The sequence below is a fragment of the Phragmites australis genome, chromosome 21 (genome assembly GCF_958298935.1).
Source record: "Phragmites australis chromosome 21, lpPhrAust1.1, whole genome shotgun sequence".
NCBI lineage: Eukaryota > Viridiplantae > Streptophyta > Magnoliopsida > Poales > Poaceae > Phragmites > Phragmites australis.
The window spans coordinates 2,389,722-2,409,702 of NC_084941.1; the positions used below are offsets into that span (position 1 = coordinate 2,389,722).

Genomic DNA, 19,981 nt, shown 5'->3' on the forward strand with positions numbered 1-19,981 from the left:
ATCTGGACCGCTAAACTTCGATCTGACGGCGCTTGACGGCTTGAGCAATGCAGGTCGGGCCGGTGAATGATCCGCCGACTACGGCCCATGGCAGTCCAGGTCGGGTCGGTGCATGATCCGGCTACCACGGCGGCGGTAAACACCACATGCAGTCACGATTGGACAATAGGGGTAGAGGACTAGAGGAGGGATAAATTTAAATTGTTTTTAAAACTATAAGATTGATCCTTGTAAAAAGCATAATTTTGTATTAATATTAGTTAATCTATTTTCAAACCTTTAGAAGAACAAAATGTATGTGTTGCGATGAATCCATATTTTATGATCAACTTAAAACATCCTTTTTTTTCATACAAAAAGTTGTCCACAGTAGCAAATGTATGATATTTTAAATAATAGAAGATGATAGCTACTCATTCAATGCCTTTACTAGTCTAATATGGGCCTAACATATAAGTTGTTAAAAAATCTCTATATCTAAAAATAATTAGAGCTCAAGTCAATAAAGAGTAGATTAATAGAACATGAATTATGACCATTAAGGACAAACACTTTAAATTTCGTAAAGCTTGGTAAGAAAAAATATTTTGTTACATGCATTCACAATAACCATAGATAATAAATTATATTTGACTACATCTAATATTTTAAATGTGTTAAAAAATATATTAATACTATTTCTCGAACCCGCGGGAGAACTACGTGTCATTATATTAAGAAGAAAAGTGACCTAGTTTATATAGAAAACCGGATCTGAAAACCTTAATGAGCCAAAGAAGAAAGAAAGAAACTCCAAAATCCCCCCCCCCCCCGCTAAACAATTGGACGACTGAGGTTCCACGAAGCAGTATACATACAACCCGACAACCACAAATAAACAGCACCCACACCGAGCAACGCTACACCGTAAGCAACTGTGCCCAGCTAGCACCTCGACCAGGACAGGGGACCTAGGACATCGGAGCACAGCCACTATCGCGAAGCGCCAAAGGTGAAGGAAAGCCCCACCGAACAGGAGAACGTTGGACAGAAGGGCATACAACAATGGAGGATGTTGTTCCCTGTAAGGAGTGTCACGAGCTGTAACACCAAGACAACAGAGGGATTCTCTGAAATGACGCCTTCAGGTGGAAAGCGGAACCATCGTCGCTCGTCCGAGAAGCCGGACAGGGTTTTCACCTGGAGAGATCCCACGGGAAGCCTCGCCACGGCGCCTCTATGGAGGTTATGACTCCCACAGGTGTCACCATCGTCGACAACAAGATGCATGTCAGGGCTTTCGCCCATAATTCTTCCTACCACAACACAACCCAATGAACCTAGAGTCTCGATGAGTCGATCGGGTCAATCACCTGCAAGGAACAGCCAGTAGCACGCAACACAAGGACATGACGCAAGTGCCAACAAGAGATGACGGGGGGCGAAGCCCTGACCCGCCAGAGGTGCACCAACGTCGTCATCAACAGCAGTCGGCCACCATAAAGGAGCACTGTAGGGCACTACGGCCCCTCCGAGCGCACGGTGCATTAGGCTTACCGGGAGCCAGACCGCATCAAACCAACAGCAAAGAGCCCTGCTAGACAGCGACCAGCCGACCAACGGTCCATTCCTGTAGCTCCCAGCCTCACAAGCCCGCATGCCCATAGCCTCACAAGCCCGTATGCCCACAGCCCTCCGCTGGAGCTAAAGAGACCGCAAACAGGCGATAAGAGGTGAGAAAGGCAAGCCACCACACGGATCCGGTCGGGAAGCAGCAGATCCGGTGAAGCACTGCATGGGTCTGGTCGGAGTGAGCAAGCGTAGAGGCTAATCCAGCCGGAGCAAGCAGCGCACACAGGAGCGAGAGGAGGGGGGAGGGGGTGGAACGGAGGGAGGGAGGGGGGGGGGGGAGTGGCCGCTGCCACTATCACCGGTTGGCCTTGACGGTGACGGCCTCGTCGGATCTAGGAGGAGGGGCTTGTGGTGGCAACAGAGGATCCCGAGTCGCCTCACAAGTGAGACGGCTCGGGGTTGGGACAGTCCTGTCCGTTGCGAATTTGGACCGATATTAAAATTTGAAACAGATATTAATACTTGAAACATTGATGTTCATTGCATACATTTATTAACTGGAATAGCATCAAGCATAGAGGGGCCTAGCCCCTGGGCCACCGCAACACAGCTGACGACGCCATCACCTCCCACGTACCTACGCCGACCACTGCTCACCGCACAACTAGCGTCCACTTCGGCTGCCGCCTTCGCCATATGAACAATGCCGGCGCCGTGGCTGGAGCGACTTAGCCGGCTTCCCGGTGGCCAGTGGTCGGCACGTACGTGTTCAGATAACAGAGTATATATATGCTCACAGACGGCATGGGAAGAACCGATTGTTGAACTCCTACTATGCTAGCCGCAGCTGATAAGATATCATTTCGGCACCACCCAAGTATCCAACACGTCAGGAGGTGACATGCAAATGCAAAGAAAAATGAGACGATTCGCAATGAAGCGTGAACAATTGCATCGCCGATGAAATATGCGGGGATCTGTATCAGACACTAATCACACTTTGATATCCAAGCTGCATGGTACAAACTTGCACAGAAAAATTCTTCAGAACATGGCTAAACGGAGCCTACATCTACTGACAGATCAGTCATTTCACAACAAATAACAGGGAGTCATTTGAGCTAAAGCGTTCCCCATTGGCAGAAGAAAGAAGAAAAAAAATGTGCGTGTACATAGAGACATTATTACTACCCAAACTTTGCTCTGCTCTGATTTGCCTCTCGTAAAGGTAACAGGAAGCTCATCCATTCAGACAAGCGGAATTCTGAAGCAGAGCAAAACTTTTTTTTTTCTTTTTTAGGCAAGCAGAGCAAAACTGATCAGCTGTTATAACTCTCATTTGTACCTGAACAAGAATGTTGGTTGGTTGCTCGATCACATTGTGAGCAATCAACAATCAAATGGCAGCCGGTACAAATAAATCATCGCCTCAACAAAACGATTAGCCTACACTTCGACAAAATTTCAAAATAATTCTACAAAAACTTATTCCGAGACCTATAGCTCAAACCTCAATGAGCGGAGCAAAACTTTAACAGACCGAAAACAAAGAAGAGAAGATTCATCATACAACAAAAGTTACCCCGGGGGGGGGGGGTGGATACTTTTGAGAGCTCAGACATTTCTATCGAGAGCTGCCTTTAGCATATGCAAACCCTCCATTGAAATGCTTCTTCGTACCCAGAACCTTGGCACCTCGATCTGAGGGGGTGGATCTGCTGAGAAGCATATGACAACTGCAGTCAGGTTATCACAACAGTCCCGTCTGAGCGCTTCTTGGACAAGCTCGCGCGAGCATCTTTGCGGATCATTGTGTTCCATCAGCTTTTTCCTTACCATTGACACGGCACACTGGCTGCTCATCACATCCCAAAGGCCATCACAGCCTAATATCAAGAACTCATCTTCCTCTGTAAGTCTAACGTCCTGAAATTCAGGTTCTGGGGTAAGAGGGCATATAGAGCCTTTGGAACCTTTCATGTGCCAGTCACCAATTGCCCTTGCTACAGACAGCTGCCCATTGAGTCCATTGAGATAGCCATCGAAGACAGTACCACCAAGGTTTTCAATTCTGAGCCTTTCAACCGTGCAGCTGGGTTTGTGGTCTCTAGAGAGTTCAACAGCTCGGCCTCTCTTTCCTAATACCGCTCGACAGTCACCGGCATTCGCAACAAGCAATGTCCTGTACCATTTGAGTGAGGTAGGTGAGGGCATACCTTGAGATGCAGATGCCATAGTACATAATTAATCTAAAAGAGTGTGAACAGTATACAGGCTGTAGCCTTGAAATTTATCAACCAATTAAGGTCATAAGGCCCCAAGAACAGCTTGGTACAGCAAGGAACCTTATGTACAGATGTGATACTGGAGGTTGAAGCAATAAATGTGAAACAACTGTCATTAAGGGTTATAATGAAAAGAAGTGCATCTACTGATTCATAAATCCGGAAGTATGGGTTTGATTATTAGTTGCTCTTGTAAAAGTACCTTATCATCAACTCAGTAACCTCATCTGACAAAAAAATAAACATGGACATTAACTTCAAATGATTTCCTTGCTTTCAAAAAAGTATTATATTGTCATATAAAGAATAGCAGATATTAGTACACACTATAGCCGTATAGCAATTAGCAACTTAACAATATTTACTTGTTGAAGTGGTAATAAATCGCTAAAGCAAACGTTTTGATTTATTGGCATGAGAATTTTACCTGCCAAATATAAGGACTGTCAACGCCGTGGTCCCAGAATTACGGTCAAGAGAATGGGAATCCGCAATTGCATGATCGGCCTTTACGAACGCACTTTTGATTGCCTTCTCCATGCTGCTGGGAAAGTGGCAATCTTCAGTTATGAACTTCAGTATATTCTTCCGGACAAAACAGGCAGCATCTGTACCACCATGGCCATCAAAAACCTAAATTTTCCACAAATAAAGCATTAGAATTCTGCAATGCGAGGCACGGTTAAAATTCACCGGACATGGCAAAAGAGTGAAGGACACTTATTTCTCACTTGCAAAATTCCCATCTGTAGTGTCCATGTGGAACTGATTCCTCTTCAGTTCAATCATTTCCACCATCATGGATACACTACCAGACTAATCATGCATCTCCAAGCCGAATAAACTAGTAAACCTAGAAGCTACGATTGCAACATTATTGCCACTCACACCAGAGCAAATGGTAGATCCATAATGAGCACACACATTGCTAAACATTTACCAGGAACAGTTAGACGGCACTCAGCAAACAACCACTGCACCACCAAGATTTTATGGAAAATGCAATTCCAACTCACCCCATAGAAGGCACCCGGTGCAGGGATGCCTGGGGCACGCACTCCGAGGTGCTCGATGAGGTTGTCGACACAGACATGTTCGTCCTCCATGTACGATTTGGGCCCGATATCCGTGCAGCTCCCTGACCGAAACACAGGCAGGAAACCTGGCCGGATGTCCGTGGGTGAGATCAAGCTCAGTGTCCCTGAATCCAGGTCCTGCAAGAAACAAGCGTCAAAATTGTTTGAGGGGGGAGTGGTTGCGCAATGAGCTGGAGCGTTAGTGAGTGAGTGTGGTTACAAATTCAGCGGAGGCCGTGGCGATGCGAGCGCTGCTGGCGCAGTGGCGGATGGACGTCAGGTGGTGCCGCGGCGGCTTGCCGCCCACCGGCGTACTGCCGCCGCCGCTGCTACCCGGCGGGGTCTCCGGCTCTACTCCCCCACTCATGTCTCCGCCTCTCCGCTACTCTGTTTCTGATCAGAGAGAGCACAGGAAACGAAAGCATTTCAGAAACAAAGATGCAACTTTCGCATTGGTTACCGTCCCTTTAAGAGAAGAATGGTTAGAAGAAAAAGAATTGAATTTTGGAAAGATAAAGCCAGACAGGCGGTCATTTCATCCGCCATCGCTCAAGGGGTCTGGAGTATTACTAGAAGGAAAACAAGGGAACATAAGAGTACCAAAAACATCAGTAACAGGAAAGAAATGATTTTTTTCCCTCCGCGCAATGATTGGGACCAATAAAAGGACTGAAGGATGCCATTTCCGAAGCTCCGAGACCTCTGCGACAGCCCAACCCCCATCCTCGACTGCCCCAACCGGAAAAGATCCAAGCTTTCCAACACCCAAAGGAAATCCAAACCAAACGAACTAACGAACGAACGGAAGATGCAAACTTCCGGGCAAGATTAGATCAGAAAGGAGCGCTCACCACCGGGGAGCGGAACGGTCGTGCGTCGTCGCCGTGAGGGACGCCGGATGCAGGCAGCGGCCACGAGGGAAGGAGGTGCTGGAGGAGGGGTCGCCGGAGGCGGAGGAGTTGCTGGGTGGCGATGGGGTGGGGAGAGCAGACAGGGCGTGAGGACGAGGAGTTCGGTTGGGAACGGGACGGGCGACGGGGGAGCTGGTTTTGGTGCGTGCTAGGTCGTGTGCACGGCCGGATGTGCTACGGCCCCCACGGCTCGGTGGACCCCGCACAGGCTTCCGGTGCGGCTCCGGTGTGCATTCCGTTCTCTCGTTCGTCCCTTTACCCGGCTCCTTTTCTTTGGGCGCTTCTTCTTCGCCGCCAACCGACGATTGTCGGTATGTGCTTTCGCATAGCAAAATAGTGTGGATAATGCACTTGCTTTTGTGCTTTTCGTCTTTCTCTGTGAGGCTAGATTTCGCTTGATTCTATTCGTTTCTTATCAGAAATGAGAATTCTAACACCACGATGGGACAAGTATAACTCGTTAATTTTGGGATGCATCTATATTTTACCAAAGAACTAGCTAGCTAGCTTAGATTAGATTAATAGCATGATTAGTCTCATTATAATATTTTATTATAATAATATTTGATTAATTGTATTTTACCTGGACTCTTTATTTAAGTATTTAGTTTTTAAAATAATTTGATTTTTTAAGACTATATTTGATATGAATCCTTCTTTTTTTTCTATTCTAACCCTAATTTTGATAATTATTACTTTTATTTTATTTGGACTCTTTATTTAGATATTTTGCCTCCCAAACTGTACGAAAATCGAACAGCTAATTTTTCATATTTTTTAATTTAATTTAGCTATTTATTAATCGTACCTGATATAAATTCTTTAGTTTAATATAGACCATTAGATGTTTATAATAATAAGAGATCTAATTTTTTTATTAATATAGTAATTTTATAACCATGAGAGTGGACGTAGTAACTCCGTTTAACACTTAAATAATAATATAATATAAAAATATGAATAATAACTCCTGTTGAATCCCCTAAGGTACTCATCGTCGATCGTCGCCTCTAAACCGTATGAAAATTGAACGGCTAATTTTTTATAATTTTTAATTTAATTTAGCTATTTATTAATCGTATTTGATATAAATTTTTGTTTAATCTAGACCGTTAGATGTTTATAGCAACAAGTGATATTTTATTTGGATTTTTTATTTAGATATTTTGCCTCTAAACCGTATGAAAATCGAACAGCTAATTTTTTATAATTTTTAATTTAATTTAGCTATTTATTAATCATATTTGATATAAATTTTTTGGTTTAATTTAAATCGTTAGATGTTTATAGCACCGAGTGATCTAAATTTTTTCTTTTTTTTATTAAAGTAGTAAGTTTATAACTTTAAGAGTAAACATGTAACTCTGTTTAACACTTAAATAATAATATAATATATAGATAACATATGAATGATACTCCTGTTAAATTCCCTAAGGTACTCGTCGTCGATCGTCGACGTGTAACGGAAAATAATGTGCAAAACTTTCTTTTCCATGGAGTAGCTCTGAAGTATCCGAGAGTGGAAGCCCCAAACGCATGCTTATCGGCTTGAGCTGCTTTCTACCAGCACGGCGTTCGTCCACTTCCATCCACGCTCCTCCGGCTCAACGAATTTCTGCGTCCCGATGTGCTCTGCCGATGTGTAAAACCCCAGCGGAAAGTCGCTTTTCATCGAGCGAACTGTGAAAAAAATGTCGCTTTTCATCGAGCGAATTGTCAAGAAGGCTGCGTTTTGTTTGAAGCTGGATTGGTCCCTGACAGTCTGACACACATATCCGCGGCGTGGAAAGGGGTGACGATCCCGTGGCGGTCGAACACTTGGGGGCAGTGACGTGAACGGGATGTGTGCGATGAACAATCTGAACGAGCCGCCGTACACGCCTGGGCGAAGAAACGAAAGAGAATGCAGGGTACAGGGCCTGAACGAGTCTTGTTTTTCTGCGGCGCCTCGTGAAGTACTGAACCCGCTGCTACTTAGACCAGGTGACCAGCACCATGTTTACCGAGAAGATGGTCGCTTTCTTCCTCGTCGGCATCGACCGTATTGCTTCACAGGATCAGGTGAACCTGCCGCCATAAGGTCGATGCCGTTCTTTTTTTCTTATTTTGTTCCTCCTTCTTCGGCATGGAAGAAAGAAACTGGATCTGAAAGCAGCAAGTGCAGTGAATCTAGCTTGACGCGACGAAGGGGAAAGGCTTCCGTCCCGGCTGGTTTGTCGTGGAAAAGAAGGGACACTGATGGGACTGGAGTGTTGTTTAGCAGCCTAGAATGGGTAGGCCGACATGAATAATGAGATAAGAGCAACTTTCGCAGAGTAATTATTCGGATGGTCAAAGTTATATTTAGTTATTTTATATAAAAATCAGCCCCAACAGACTACGTATTAGCTAATTTTTTACAGTAGTCAAACCCATTGACTCGGTTACATCCCCACGCCCCTTCCCGTCTTCCCTCCGCCAAAATCCATTGCCACACCTACATCCCCCTGCCCCTTCCCGCGTTTGTTGGACCCTCCTGCGACGTCGGCCCTGTGCTACCCTCCTACAACGACTGCCCTGTCTTCCCATGCCTACCCAAGGAGTCGCACGTTGTGCTCGACTGTCAACGTGGTGGGGGTTGTGGTCGTCGGCTCCTGTGATCGGGCCCTGCAGCTGGGCGATGCTCGAGAGGCGGCTGACGCCTAACATGCCCTTTTTGCATTAGCCCCCGACATCGCATCGAGCGGAGCGCTCGACCGTCGGTGTGGTGTGCTCGGCCGTCGGCGTGGTGGGTGGAGTGCACTCGACCGTCCGCGTGGGGGGCGTGGTGCAGCAACAGTAGCTTGCGATAGCATGCAGCACGCGGTAGCACGTAGCATATAGCAGCAACAGCTCGCCTACATAGAGGTGAGAAGCATGTATTCTTTTGTGGATTGAGGAGAAAGTGACATCAATTTGTATGGTTGGAGTGCTAGATTACGATTGCAGGATGTTGGTTGCATAATTTGATTGCTAGATTGAGCTATTGTCTGCGGTCAATACTAGAGTAGAACTTTTAGGTTTCGTGCACTGCAAGTGTTCAATGAAATGTCACTATGAACACAGAACTGAATTTGTTTCTTACATGTTGAATTTGGTAGGTAATATGGAGCATTATGTTAACCTTTTGACTCAGAGAGACACTACTTAGGATGAAAATCTGGATTGACCTGTAGTTGATGAGCAAGCAACATCAATTGAAACACCTCCTTCGTCCACAGGATCAAACAATAGAAGATCTAAAAAAAACCGCAATGAGGAAAATAAGATGTTGGTGCCGGTATGGCTAAATATAAGTATAGATTCAGCCCAAGGGACTCAACAAACTCGCTCTACTTATTAGAATAGAATTCATTCATACTTCCACGAGCATAAGAACTTTGAAGTTATTAATAAAAAGTTGGAGTTTAAGAGATGGATAGAGGAGGAGAGAATTATACGGATGGACACTAGTATCATGAATGGACCGCAACAAGAATATTACTTTAGTTTGCAGAATGAAATTATTACTAGACGACGTAATCGTTCAGGTTGAGTTATGTATTATGTTGCATCGACTAATTGTCTTGTGTTTTAGATGTGATGTGATATAAGTACTACTGATGTGTCGTGAGCACTTTTTAGAGACAGTTACTTGTGCGCCATTACAAAAGATCGAACTCCCTTCTCAGCCACCAGAAATGTACCTGTCCTGTATGTGCCACTGGACAATATTTTGCTACACTCACGCGTCACCACCGTGAACTCCGTTACGTTGAACAGCTATTATGCGTGTACTCATTGTAGCCATGCCACAGGTTAGTCATTCGTGGCAAATGTTTAGCAAAAGTTTGTGGCGGCGTTTGGTTTGCAGCCGGCAGTGGATATAGTCACCTAAACAAATTAGAGTGGTGAGGATACCTTCTCTTACCATTGATTGTGTGGTAACTGCTCTTATAACGCATGTGCTTGTGTGGTAACTGCTCTTATAACGCGTGTACTTATGTGGTAACTGATCTTTTCTAATAGCACACAAGGAATTGTCTCAACTTTTTAATATGTATCTGTTGAACTATCTATTACGTTATGAAAACTTTACCCGTTATATGTTATGAAACATTTAAACAGCGCATACATTGTGAAAGCAAAAGATACATAATCCGGATACATTGTCAGAACTGCAACATTCTAGTTCCCTCCATGAGAACTGGGTGTGAACATCTCGGATCTAATGGGCCTAAGATTTTGAATAAACTGTTCTAGTTCAAGCATAGGCTCATGAGAAGGTATCACTTATCTCAAAACTGAGCTGGTCCTCGAAGAATGAAAAAACAAGCTTGTAGAACTTCAAATACTCGCTCCATATCCTTCCTAGCTACTTCTTGAGTTTGGTTGAAATATTTTTTCTTATTCCCTTGAGAAGATGAAATTGACTTCATAAATGTTGCTCATGTAGGATAAATGTCATCTGTATGGTAATATCTTATTGTATAGTTGTGGCCGATGATGATATAATTCACTTGTTAGGTCACTAATTTTTTAAAATAGATAATTAAATAGAAATATAGCTAGTCAAATTTAACTAGTTTGTTGAACTTGCTCTACAAGTGGAGCACGTCAAAACTGTAAAGCTTCGATGATTAGCACGGCCTTTGTTAGGTCACTGATTTGACACCTAAACGCTAGCTGATACTAAAATGATACGCACGCAGTGTTGTCGTCTTTATCTCGATTTAATACAACGATACGCATCTATTCGATAAAAGAAGTGTAGCCGTGCTCGATGCTTTAGGTACGGCGCATTGGCGACCTGCTGAAATTTCAGAAAAAAAATATAAATTATATAAAAAAGTATTCTTTTCCTCATTTTACAGGTTATTTTTGTCTAAAAATTTATAAAGAGCTAGATTATAACATTCTCTATCTTACAATTTCTTTCAAAAAATTTCAGAACTATTTGATAATATTTTTGAATTTTGAGTGTATTGAAATGATACATTTTTATTTTTTAAATATGTCACTCTTTCAGCGGAGGACGGAAATATAGAGTTGAATTTCTTTTAGAACGAAATCTATATTTGCAATTTTCGGATTTATAAAAAATAAAAAGGTCGCTTGGTGCTTGTACACAGAATGACAGAACTTGTAGAAAAGGCCCATCAGGTAGCACAGACAAAAAGGCCCTCGCCACAAATACCGGCCCAGGCATGCTCCCCGCCCGAAGCCCGGAACGAGCTACCCATGGGCCGACGCACGCCGCACTTGGCAACCACTTCCCGTCACCAGTTCGCTAGCCCAAGTGCCCACGGGCCACGCAAGACCATCTGACCATGGCCGCCTCCCACCGTGCAGCCGCGACCGCTGCGCCGCCCGCCCGCACGCTCAACGCTCGGGAAATTCAACTCCGCATCTTATCTAATAATTTTCTTATCTTATCTTATAATTTTTTACTATATTTTTAATATAAATCTCAATAATAATAAATGGTTCTGATAAGACGTACATCACAAGCTCGTGGAATTTTCGTATTGTCTCACGCTCTCACGCAGACGCGCATTCCAAAATCCAAACCATCCACATGCTAGCTATGACCAGGATTTTATTTATCGATAGCAGGAATTTATCAGGGTTACCGATAAACGAGATTTTCGAATTTATTAGAATTCTATTGGCGAGAGACAAATTTTTTAGGTCAAAATTTAGAAGAAAAAAAATAGCTCAATTTCTCTATAAAATAACATCAATCATCTCCAAACTATTTAACATAAAAAACTACACATAATAATATAGAAATGAGAGAGTATTACTGATTCAAATATACGATAGTAGTGTGTAATAGTGTGCTACAAGACGAGAATTTAAACAAATAAAAATTTCGGACAATAAAAGAAATTTACGGATCTGATAAGACGTACATCCACAAGCTCGTGAAATTTTCGTATTGGCTCACGCTCTCACGGGCCACGGGCCAGCCACGACACAACCGGCGGGAACCCACCCTAGCCGGCCGTCCACCGCCGAGGTTCCGGTTGCCTCCTTGCGCGCCCTTTGTCGGCCGTTCCGCGCGAAAGGCGACACGCCGGCGTGGTCTGTCTGTCTCACAGCCAGGACACGGTGCGAAACATGGCACAGATGCCAACCATCTGCGTAAACTATGGGAGGCCCCAGAAAAATTTGGATTTGCGGGGTGGTGTAGCGTGCAGTGTTTAGTGGAGTCGTTGCACAAAACAACCAACCACTCGCGCGGCGGCAACGTATTTCAACTATAGTAAACTATGGCCGAATAAATTGATAATTTATCATTAAAAAGATTGGGTATTTAATTATGGTACTATTAATGTTAACAAAATTTAAAATTATTTAAGTCAATAGCTGTAAACCAGAGTGATAAATAAATAAACATAATTTTTGCGGTGGCAAAAAAAATCAATGGGCTCGGCCATAGCCGGCGTTACGACGACGGGAGCGGTGTGGTTGCGGTCGCGTGCAACCAGTTATAATTATGCTAGGTACCTGTTCTAATACGTAGCCTGGGATTAAAGCAGAAGCACGCATGATCTGTCGACAAGAAATCAAAGACGATCAGCTGGGTTGCTTCCTTTACCTCTAATTCAGACACTGTAATGTCGCTGTCGATTTGTGAGCATGCCATGTTCTTCGGCTGCCATCCTCAGCAATGCTCACAAGCTAGTTAAATCGACCTTGCTTGGCGGTGGAGCGACGTGACTGTGATACTGACCGATCCCCAGATGCTTTGTTTGTCTCAACACACGCTCAAGAGCATGCAAGTGGGGCGTAGCTCGATTGGTAGACTTCCGTCAAGAAGCCGATCCGCTCTGGTTCGAACTCAGGTGTATGCATGCTGAGGCGTTGCCCCTTCACGGCATGTCTCAGGCCATCACGGTAGCACCGGTGGGGTCTTAAAAAAAGAACGAAATGTACTACATTCATGATGTACTGTAAACATATTGTTGGATATAATCTGAGACCCCTCTCTCTCTCTCTATATATATGAAATATGTACACCTATATGTCTATCTATCTTATTAGATATAAAATATCTTATATGATAAATAATATGTATATGAAGCATATAAGTATATAAGTATATGGAGTATCTCATATGATAAATAATATGTATATAAAACATATGAGTATATTCTCTATATATATATGAAATATGTACACCTATATGTCTATCTATCTTATTAGATATAAAATATCTTATATGATAAATAATATGTATATGAAGCATATAAGTATATAAGTATATGGAGTATCTCATATGATAAATAATATGTATATAAAACATATGAGTATATAAGATCATCCAAGTGGTATGTATAGTTTTTAGTGGTTTGCACATATTTTTTTGAGTGTATTACATTTTATGTACAAATAGAAATGTATTATCAAAATCTAATAAAATTGATGGACTTCTTTTCTATTTTTTCATATAATTCACATTAGAGTATCTTAGAATGAGTATATAAGTATACTCATAGTGACAAAAGAGTATATTTAGTTCATTTATATGGTATATCACAGTAGAGAATATGTACTCCTAGGAGTACAGACTAATTTTCCTATATATATATATATATATATAGGAGTACATACTAGTTTTCCTATATAGGACACCTATTCTATACTCATAGGAGTATGTACTCCCACATGCAATATACCACTAAACAAACACTTTATACTCTTTTATCATTTTTAGTATACTCTAATACTAATTCTAAGATACTCCAATATAAGTTGTATGAAAAAAAATTCAATGTTAGCCTTTCATTTTTGCTATATACTCTTTTTTATACATAAAAGAAGTATATACGCAAATTAAGATAAAAATCATGGAATTTCATAAAAATTTTCGTGAGATTTGTATTGTAGTATCTTATAATTATTAATGAAGTATATTTAAAGTGATAAGAAGTATAACTCATGTGTAAAAGTGGTATATGAGAGGTGGGAGTACATACACCCAGGAGTACATACTAGTTTTCCTATATATATATATATATATATATATATATATATATATATATATATTACCCAAAACCCACGATACGATCCTAATAGGCGCTGATAATGGGGCGATCCGCCGTTGCCACACCGCCCGCGCGTCTTCACGGGCGATCATGTCGATCAACTACACTGAGCATGTGACCTCTTCCTCACGTCAATGTCCACGATATCGACTACACGCGCACGACGTCACCTGACCACACTGCATCAACTCTCCACTGATAAGTACACCTATATCGTCTCTCTACACCGAGACATTAACGACGCCCTAATAGCCTCACCTGCATCGGGTATGTTCACGCTTCCGCATTGCTTTTGGGTGTTCAATTCCTAGGCCTTGGTCTTCATGTTGATTAGTGGGGCAATTAGGGCTAACACACATGAACGTACAGACAAGCTAACGACGACAGATCTTGCCACTATGCTGTCTTACCCCACCGTTCGAGTTAAGCAACTTAAATTTTGTTGTCTTCCACTATGCTAGCAAAGAAGTACAAATACACACGAATTTTAGCCAAATTAAATGGTCATACAAATAAAATCACAAATTTTGAAATTTCAAGTTAGATTTCTACCCTTTTTGTGAGGAAACAAATTTTGTACCTGAAGGCAAAAGAAGGTATGATATAAAAAAATCTCAAATATATGTAATGATTCATATATCCCATCATAGACCCGATTTATTTTCGAAAAGGAAAACCAAGGGAATGGAGCCATTACGAAGCTCTGGTGACTCAGGCGACTCGACACGCCCCCTGTGAACCTGCTTCAATCCCCACCAAACCCCCCACCCAGATTCAACTTGTGCTGCCAAATTCCACATTTCTTGCTCTACTCGAGCCACGAGAGCAGATCCAGGACTCCGTTTTAGATGGCACTTCGCAGACACGCCTTTCTTCAGTAGGCGATGGGGATTCTGTGCTGGATCCCCAAGATTTGCAAGCGATCTTCTCCTTGGAGATCTCAGATCCAGCGATTCCAGGAAAAGAGTTGGTACCGGTGGTCACATTTTATGTGGAAAAGACTGAGGAGAGGGAGAAAGAGCACCAAGACATGCAAGCTGCTGCAGTAATGATGAGTTCAAATCCTCCACCCACCTTCGACCCTCTATACCATGATATCCTGCTTAGGGGCGAGGGTCATGACACAGCTATGGAGGAGTCCCACCCCTCCTAGCTGTGAGGGACCGTCCAAATAATATTCTAATTAATTATCAAGATGATCATTATTCATAATTACAACCTCGATGATTAACTAGAAATATCATCTAGGTAGTCCCAGCACGTGTTTTATGTCCAAGATCGGAACACATACCTTTCTAACATGTACATCACAACAAATCTTAAGAAAGAGCGAGTAATTAACATTATATTACAAGTTCTTAAGCATGCAACAAGTTATCATAATTTACAGTAAAAGAGAGCTATGAGGAAACTAAAACATGCTCAACTCCTAACCAGCAAAAGAACTAAGCAGCAGAAGACTAAAAGCTATACAACAAAAGGATATGGAGCCACATGCCCTTAGGCTCCACACCAGAACACTGAGTTCGGAGTAGAGTGTGCTACTCCTGCCTGCCACCCTGATCGGCAGGCACAAAGTAGCCAAACACCGCCCCCTCCTCGCCGACCTGTGAACCTGCATCAACTTAAGGGCAGCACCCTGAGTACGAAGGTACTCGCAAGTCTTACACAATATGGGTATATAATATCCTGACTCCAAGGATTATGCATTGAGCTGTTAGCAAGAGTAGACCACAAGGTTAAGTAAAACATATAAGATAAGCAACCTAGACATATGTGAGAGGAACTAACTTAACCAACATATATGAAATTACCCTACAACTACCAACTAATCATATGAAACTGAAACTACATTAGTATCAATGTATAACAAATACCATCTCAACCACCTCCTACATATCCGAACCACAAACCACATATCCGAACCATACAACCGAATCAACCACGAGAACTCTACGACCTGGTGCAAATGAAACAATAGCATGCTCATGACCGAAAGCGCGGCAGTTCAAACTGTTTATACACCCTGCAGGGGATACTCCTGTACCCACATGACACGAGGACCATACGACTTGTGCCACCCGCTAAAGTGCGCACAAGGGGGTATTCGTGATAACCTTTCCCAACCAGCCCAACCGTGTGGGGCATGCATCGCTCAGCGCGGCGATACTAGAACTACTCCTGGAGCAAACTAGTACCGCTTACAAGCCCTCCCGCTCACACCGTCGATGTCCACGCCCACAAAGCCACAGCTGCGAAGGTATTCAACTCGCCTTACCATTAGATCGGCATGTGGTGAGTAAAGTAAGTGCTAAAGCCAACCACCCCGACGATCGGCCTTAAACGATGCAAGCGGCCTACGGTGTCCGGGTTCCCTTCCCGAACTACCCCCGGACTTTCCTTGAGGGCAGATGACACCCCTAACACCGTCCACGTCTCGTTTCATACTCACCACTCAACCAACTAACATCATCAACCCAACATTGTAATAATTGTGAAGGTAATTGACCTATAGCTCGCGAACGATGGGACATTCCACCGCTCAACTTCTACCGAGGACCTATGCATTGCTAAGCATCTCGCATCACTTTTAAGTTAGACCTTAGCATGATTTATCAATATTTAGCTACAAGGATATGGATCAACAATACATCAAGGTAGAGACAATGCAATTCAACATAGGATCTACCCATCAAAACCCAACATTGACTTCCTATGCATGCAAACCTATACATAAGCATAATTTATCAATATTTAGACTTCATTCAATACGACAAAGGTGCAATATGATAGATGCTTGCCTTGCTGTTCAGGTGGCTGCCCAAAATTTCCTTCGCTCTCCTGGAACACCGGTTCGACGTTCTCTAAAAAGAATAATGCGTGCAATACCATGAGTATGGATGAAATGCAACGATGCATGCCACAGGATGCGCAAAACATATTAAAAGTGTAAACATGCAAACTAGAACAAAATTGGGACTCAAACCAATTTGAAAAGTGTCTGAAAGTGCGGAACCTCCGGAGAAATCTCCGGAACCTCCAGACATATGCGGACTATCCGCAAAATTATGCAGAACATCTAGATATTGTGCAACTCAGACAAACTCCGGACTATCCAGACTTTTCTTTGGATACTCCAGACATGTGCGGACCCTCCGGACTTTTGTCTGGACACTCCGGACCTGGGCTAAAAATGTGTTTTCGACGATTCATCGATCGATTCAACTTGAACACTATACACACTCTACCTAAACATGGTCATACACTATATAAGGGGTTTAGATTCAATTAATTACGACATGTTAAAGATTGAAACCATTTCAATGACTCATTAAACCTCAGCGTGTATTTCATTAACCAACGAAATTCAAACACTCATCTCATGACTCATAGTATTTTTAATGTGTAGAGCATGTTAATACAAGGCTAACAAAAGTGGTTTCATAATTTTAGGATATGACGACAACTAACCGTGACCTAAACAAGCCGAAACACATTTAATTAACTCACTAATTCTCAAAAATATTTTCTGGAGTTCCAACATTTTTAACACTTAGTTCACACTCATACGAAGCTAACGCAACTGGAGTTCGAATGAATTAATTATGAATTTTACAAGCCTCAACGCGCGTGATAAATAGTAACTGCGGACCCTCCGCACTTTTATGCGGAACCTCCGCACTTTTGCGGACTATCCGCACTTTTTTGCCGATGTTCTAAACTACAGAACCTCCTGACAATTTTCTGGAGGTTACGGACTTTCCAGAGCTGCTTCTATTTGAGGGGAAACTTTGCCAAATCGATTTGCGATTATTTCCACTCTAAAGGGGATATGTTTGGGAGAGTTTAGAGAGTCTAGAACTTAACTAACCACCTAGCAACTCAATTTCTAAATCAAATATCAACCAAATCCTCATTTTGGTCCAAAATCTCAAAAACTCATGAATTTTGCTAAAACTCGAAATCGATCAACCAAATCACAAATTCTTGCCATGGGGAGCCTAAGAGACTTACTCAAGATGCTTGTGGAGTTGGGTGACCGTTGAAAAGTGGAGGAAATGCTCGGGAAACGAAGAATTCCGCTGTTCTTCTCGTTTTAACCCTAAACATCAAAATGAGCCAAGAACGACTCAAATCCCCTGGGAATTCGAAAATGAATTGGATGGATGAGTAGCTTATGAGCTCTAGAATGCAATGATACCACATGCTTACCTCTAATCCTTCTCTAGAGCTCGGATTTGAGGAGAAAGGGAGAGAGAGCTTGAGAGGGGAGTGAGAGGGGGGGGGGGGCAGCAGCTGCTGCACGGGTGGGAGGCGTGGGGAGTGAGGGAGGGGAGAGAGGGAGCAGGTGGGACTGCCCATTTGGGTGGTTGGGAAGGTGGGGGCCCACGGGTGAGAGAAAAAGCCCGTTTTAACTGCGAATTCTATTCTTATCTCTCTCGAATTTCTTTCTCTCATCCAATTGACTTTTAACGAAGTGCATTAGCATTCTGAATTATAATTACGTAAAATTAAATATAATACTTAAGAAGCATGATTATGCTTAATTGCGTGATTAAGAATTTGGGACGTGACACTAGCAGAGAGAGCTTTGGTGGAGCAGCATTCATGAGATGGATCTCACTATGGTAGTGGGGCGTATCCAGCAAGCAGATCCGAGCAGAAAAGTTTTTAGTACACATGTCAATTCAAAGCATTCATCACGGGCAGGTACCTCTTAAATCCAATGTCGGTAGTTCCAGCGGCCGATCAAACACCTTCAATGTTCGGATTCTTCAAGGCAGCAGCAGCAGCTTCCAACCCCACGAAACACATTCAATTGTCTGCCTCCGATGAGCAAAAGGAGCCAGATAACCATGGCTCAAGCCACTCTTATAGGAGGGGGCACCTTGCTGCTACACACCACCGATAGAAAGACGTACGAGAGACGGGAAAATCGTCAGCTGGGGGAGCGCTCGGGGCTCGAGAGGAGTAGCAAATTGAATCCAACAATGAAGGATGGATAGAGGTTAAAGCTAGATACAGGTGGAGGAAGGATTCGAGATCTTCAAAGCAACATTTACAGTCTCACCAAACCGAACAAGAGAAGAAGGGTCGGGATTTCTATTTAAGAAGAATGAAGGGTAAGTGTTTGAATTGCCTTGCAAGAGCCATAGGGTTGAAAGCTGTAGAGATCCACCAAGATGCTGGGAGTATAAGGGATCTGGGCACATTACCTCCCTCTGCCCACGAAGAAGGAAAAAGAACCACCATCCAGCACATGCCCACTCAATTCGTTAACAGCATAGTGTAGCAACCCCCACCTACCTGCAAGTTTTAACAACCAACTTGAGGCCTCATCAAGATCCCCCTGTAAGCAACATGGGGTTCAGACAACTCAAACAAAGATGACCTTCCTAGGGGACCCTGCGGTGAGACCGCTGCATGCATTCTGTGTAGTCTCGGTGACGGTGGCGATTAGGAGGGAGCAAGACTACTTGCTCAGCCGAACTATCGTGTCCTGGGTTGCGGGCAACATGCCGCACACCGAGGATCATCACGTTCTCGATGCGCTGATGTCCGAGTTTGGTGTCTGCGTGGATGAATGACAGGTTGTGAAACATCACCCTGAAGATTTCCTTGTCATTTTCTCCAACCCGATGCATCAAGATGCTACGGTGTTATGCCATCGGTTGCCATATGGAGGCCGCAATTTTCATTTTGCAGAGTGGACATAGAGGAAGTACGCGGAGGCAGACAAGTTTGGTTTTCGAGTTTATCATTGCATTGAAGGCATGCCTATCCATGTGTGGAGTGAAGAGACCGCAACCCGGGTGATTGATCGTGCGTGTGCCATCCACTACGTGGAGGAGCACTCTCGAAGGTGGGAACGAACGTGCACTTATGATCTTTGGATGTGGTGCACAAACCCCAGCCAGATTTCGTGTATGGTCTGACTCACTGTCACCAGACCGGATGCAGAGCTCCCACCGACTTCAATTCCTCTTCCTCATGTTCAGATTCACTATGAAGCACCCACAGGTACCAAAGGTGCACTTTCATACAAGATGTTCCTACACCTGGCCGTGGTCCAGGACTTGGCTTTCCTTAACCTACCTTCAGGAACG

The 19,981-nt window shown here is 43.4% G+C and overlaps 1 protein-coding gene across 1 annotated transcript; it reads right to left on the reverse strand.

Annotated features, from left to right (window-relative positions):
* Nucleotides 1–2,855: 2,855 nt before the first annotated feature.
* Nucleotides 2,856–6,055, reverse strand: LOC133904091 (probable protein phosphatase 2C 47). The gene is made up of 5 exons (XM_062345573.1): nucleotides 5,764–6,055; nucleotides 5,133–5,305; nucleotides 4,853–5,050; nucleotides 4,264–4,469; nucleotides 2,856–3,733 (listed from the first exon to the last, which is right to left on the reverse strand). The coding sequence occupies exons 2-5, from the start codon at nucleotides 5,277–5,279 to the stop codon at nucleotides 3,166–3,168; spliced, it is 1,119 nt and encodes a 372-aa protein (XP_062201557.1). The 5' UTR covers nucleotides 5,280–5,305; nucleotides 5,764–6,055; the 3' UTR covers nucleotides 2,856–3,165.
* Between the last annotated feature and the right edge of the window lie 13,926 nt (nucleotides 6,056–19,981).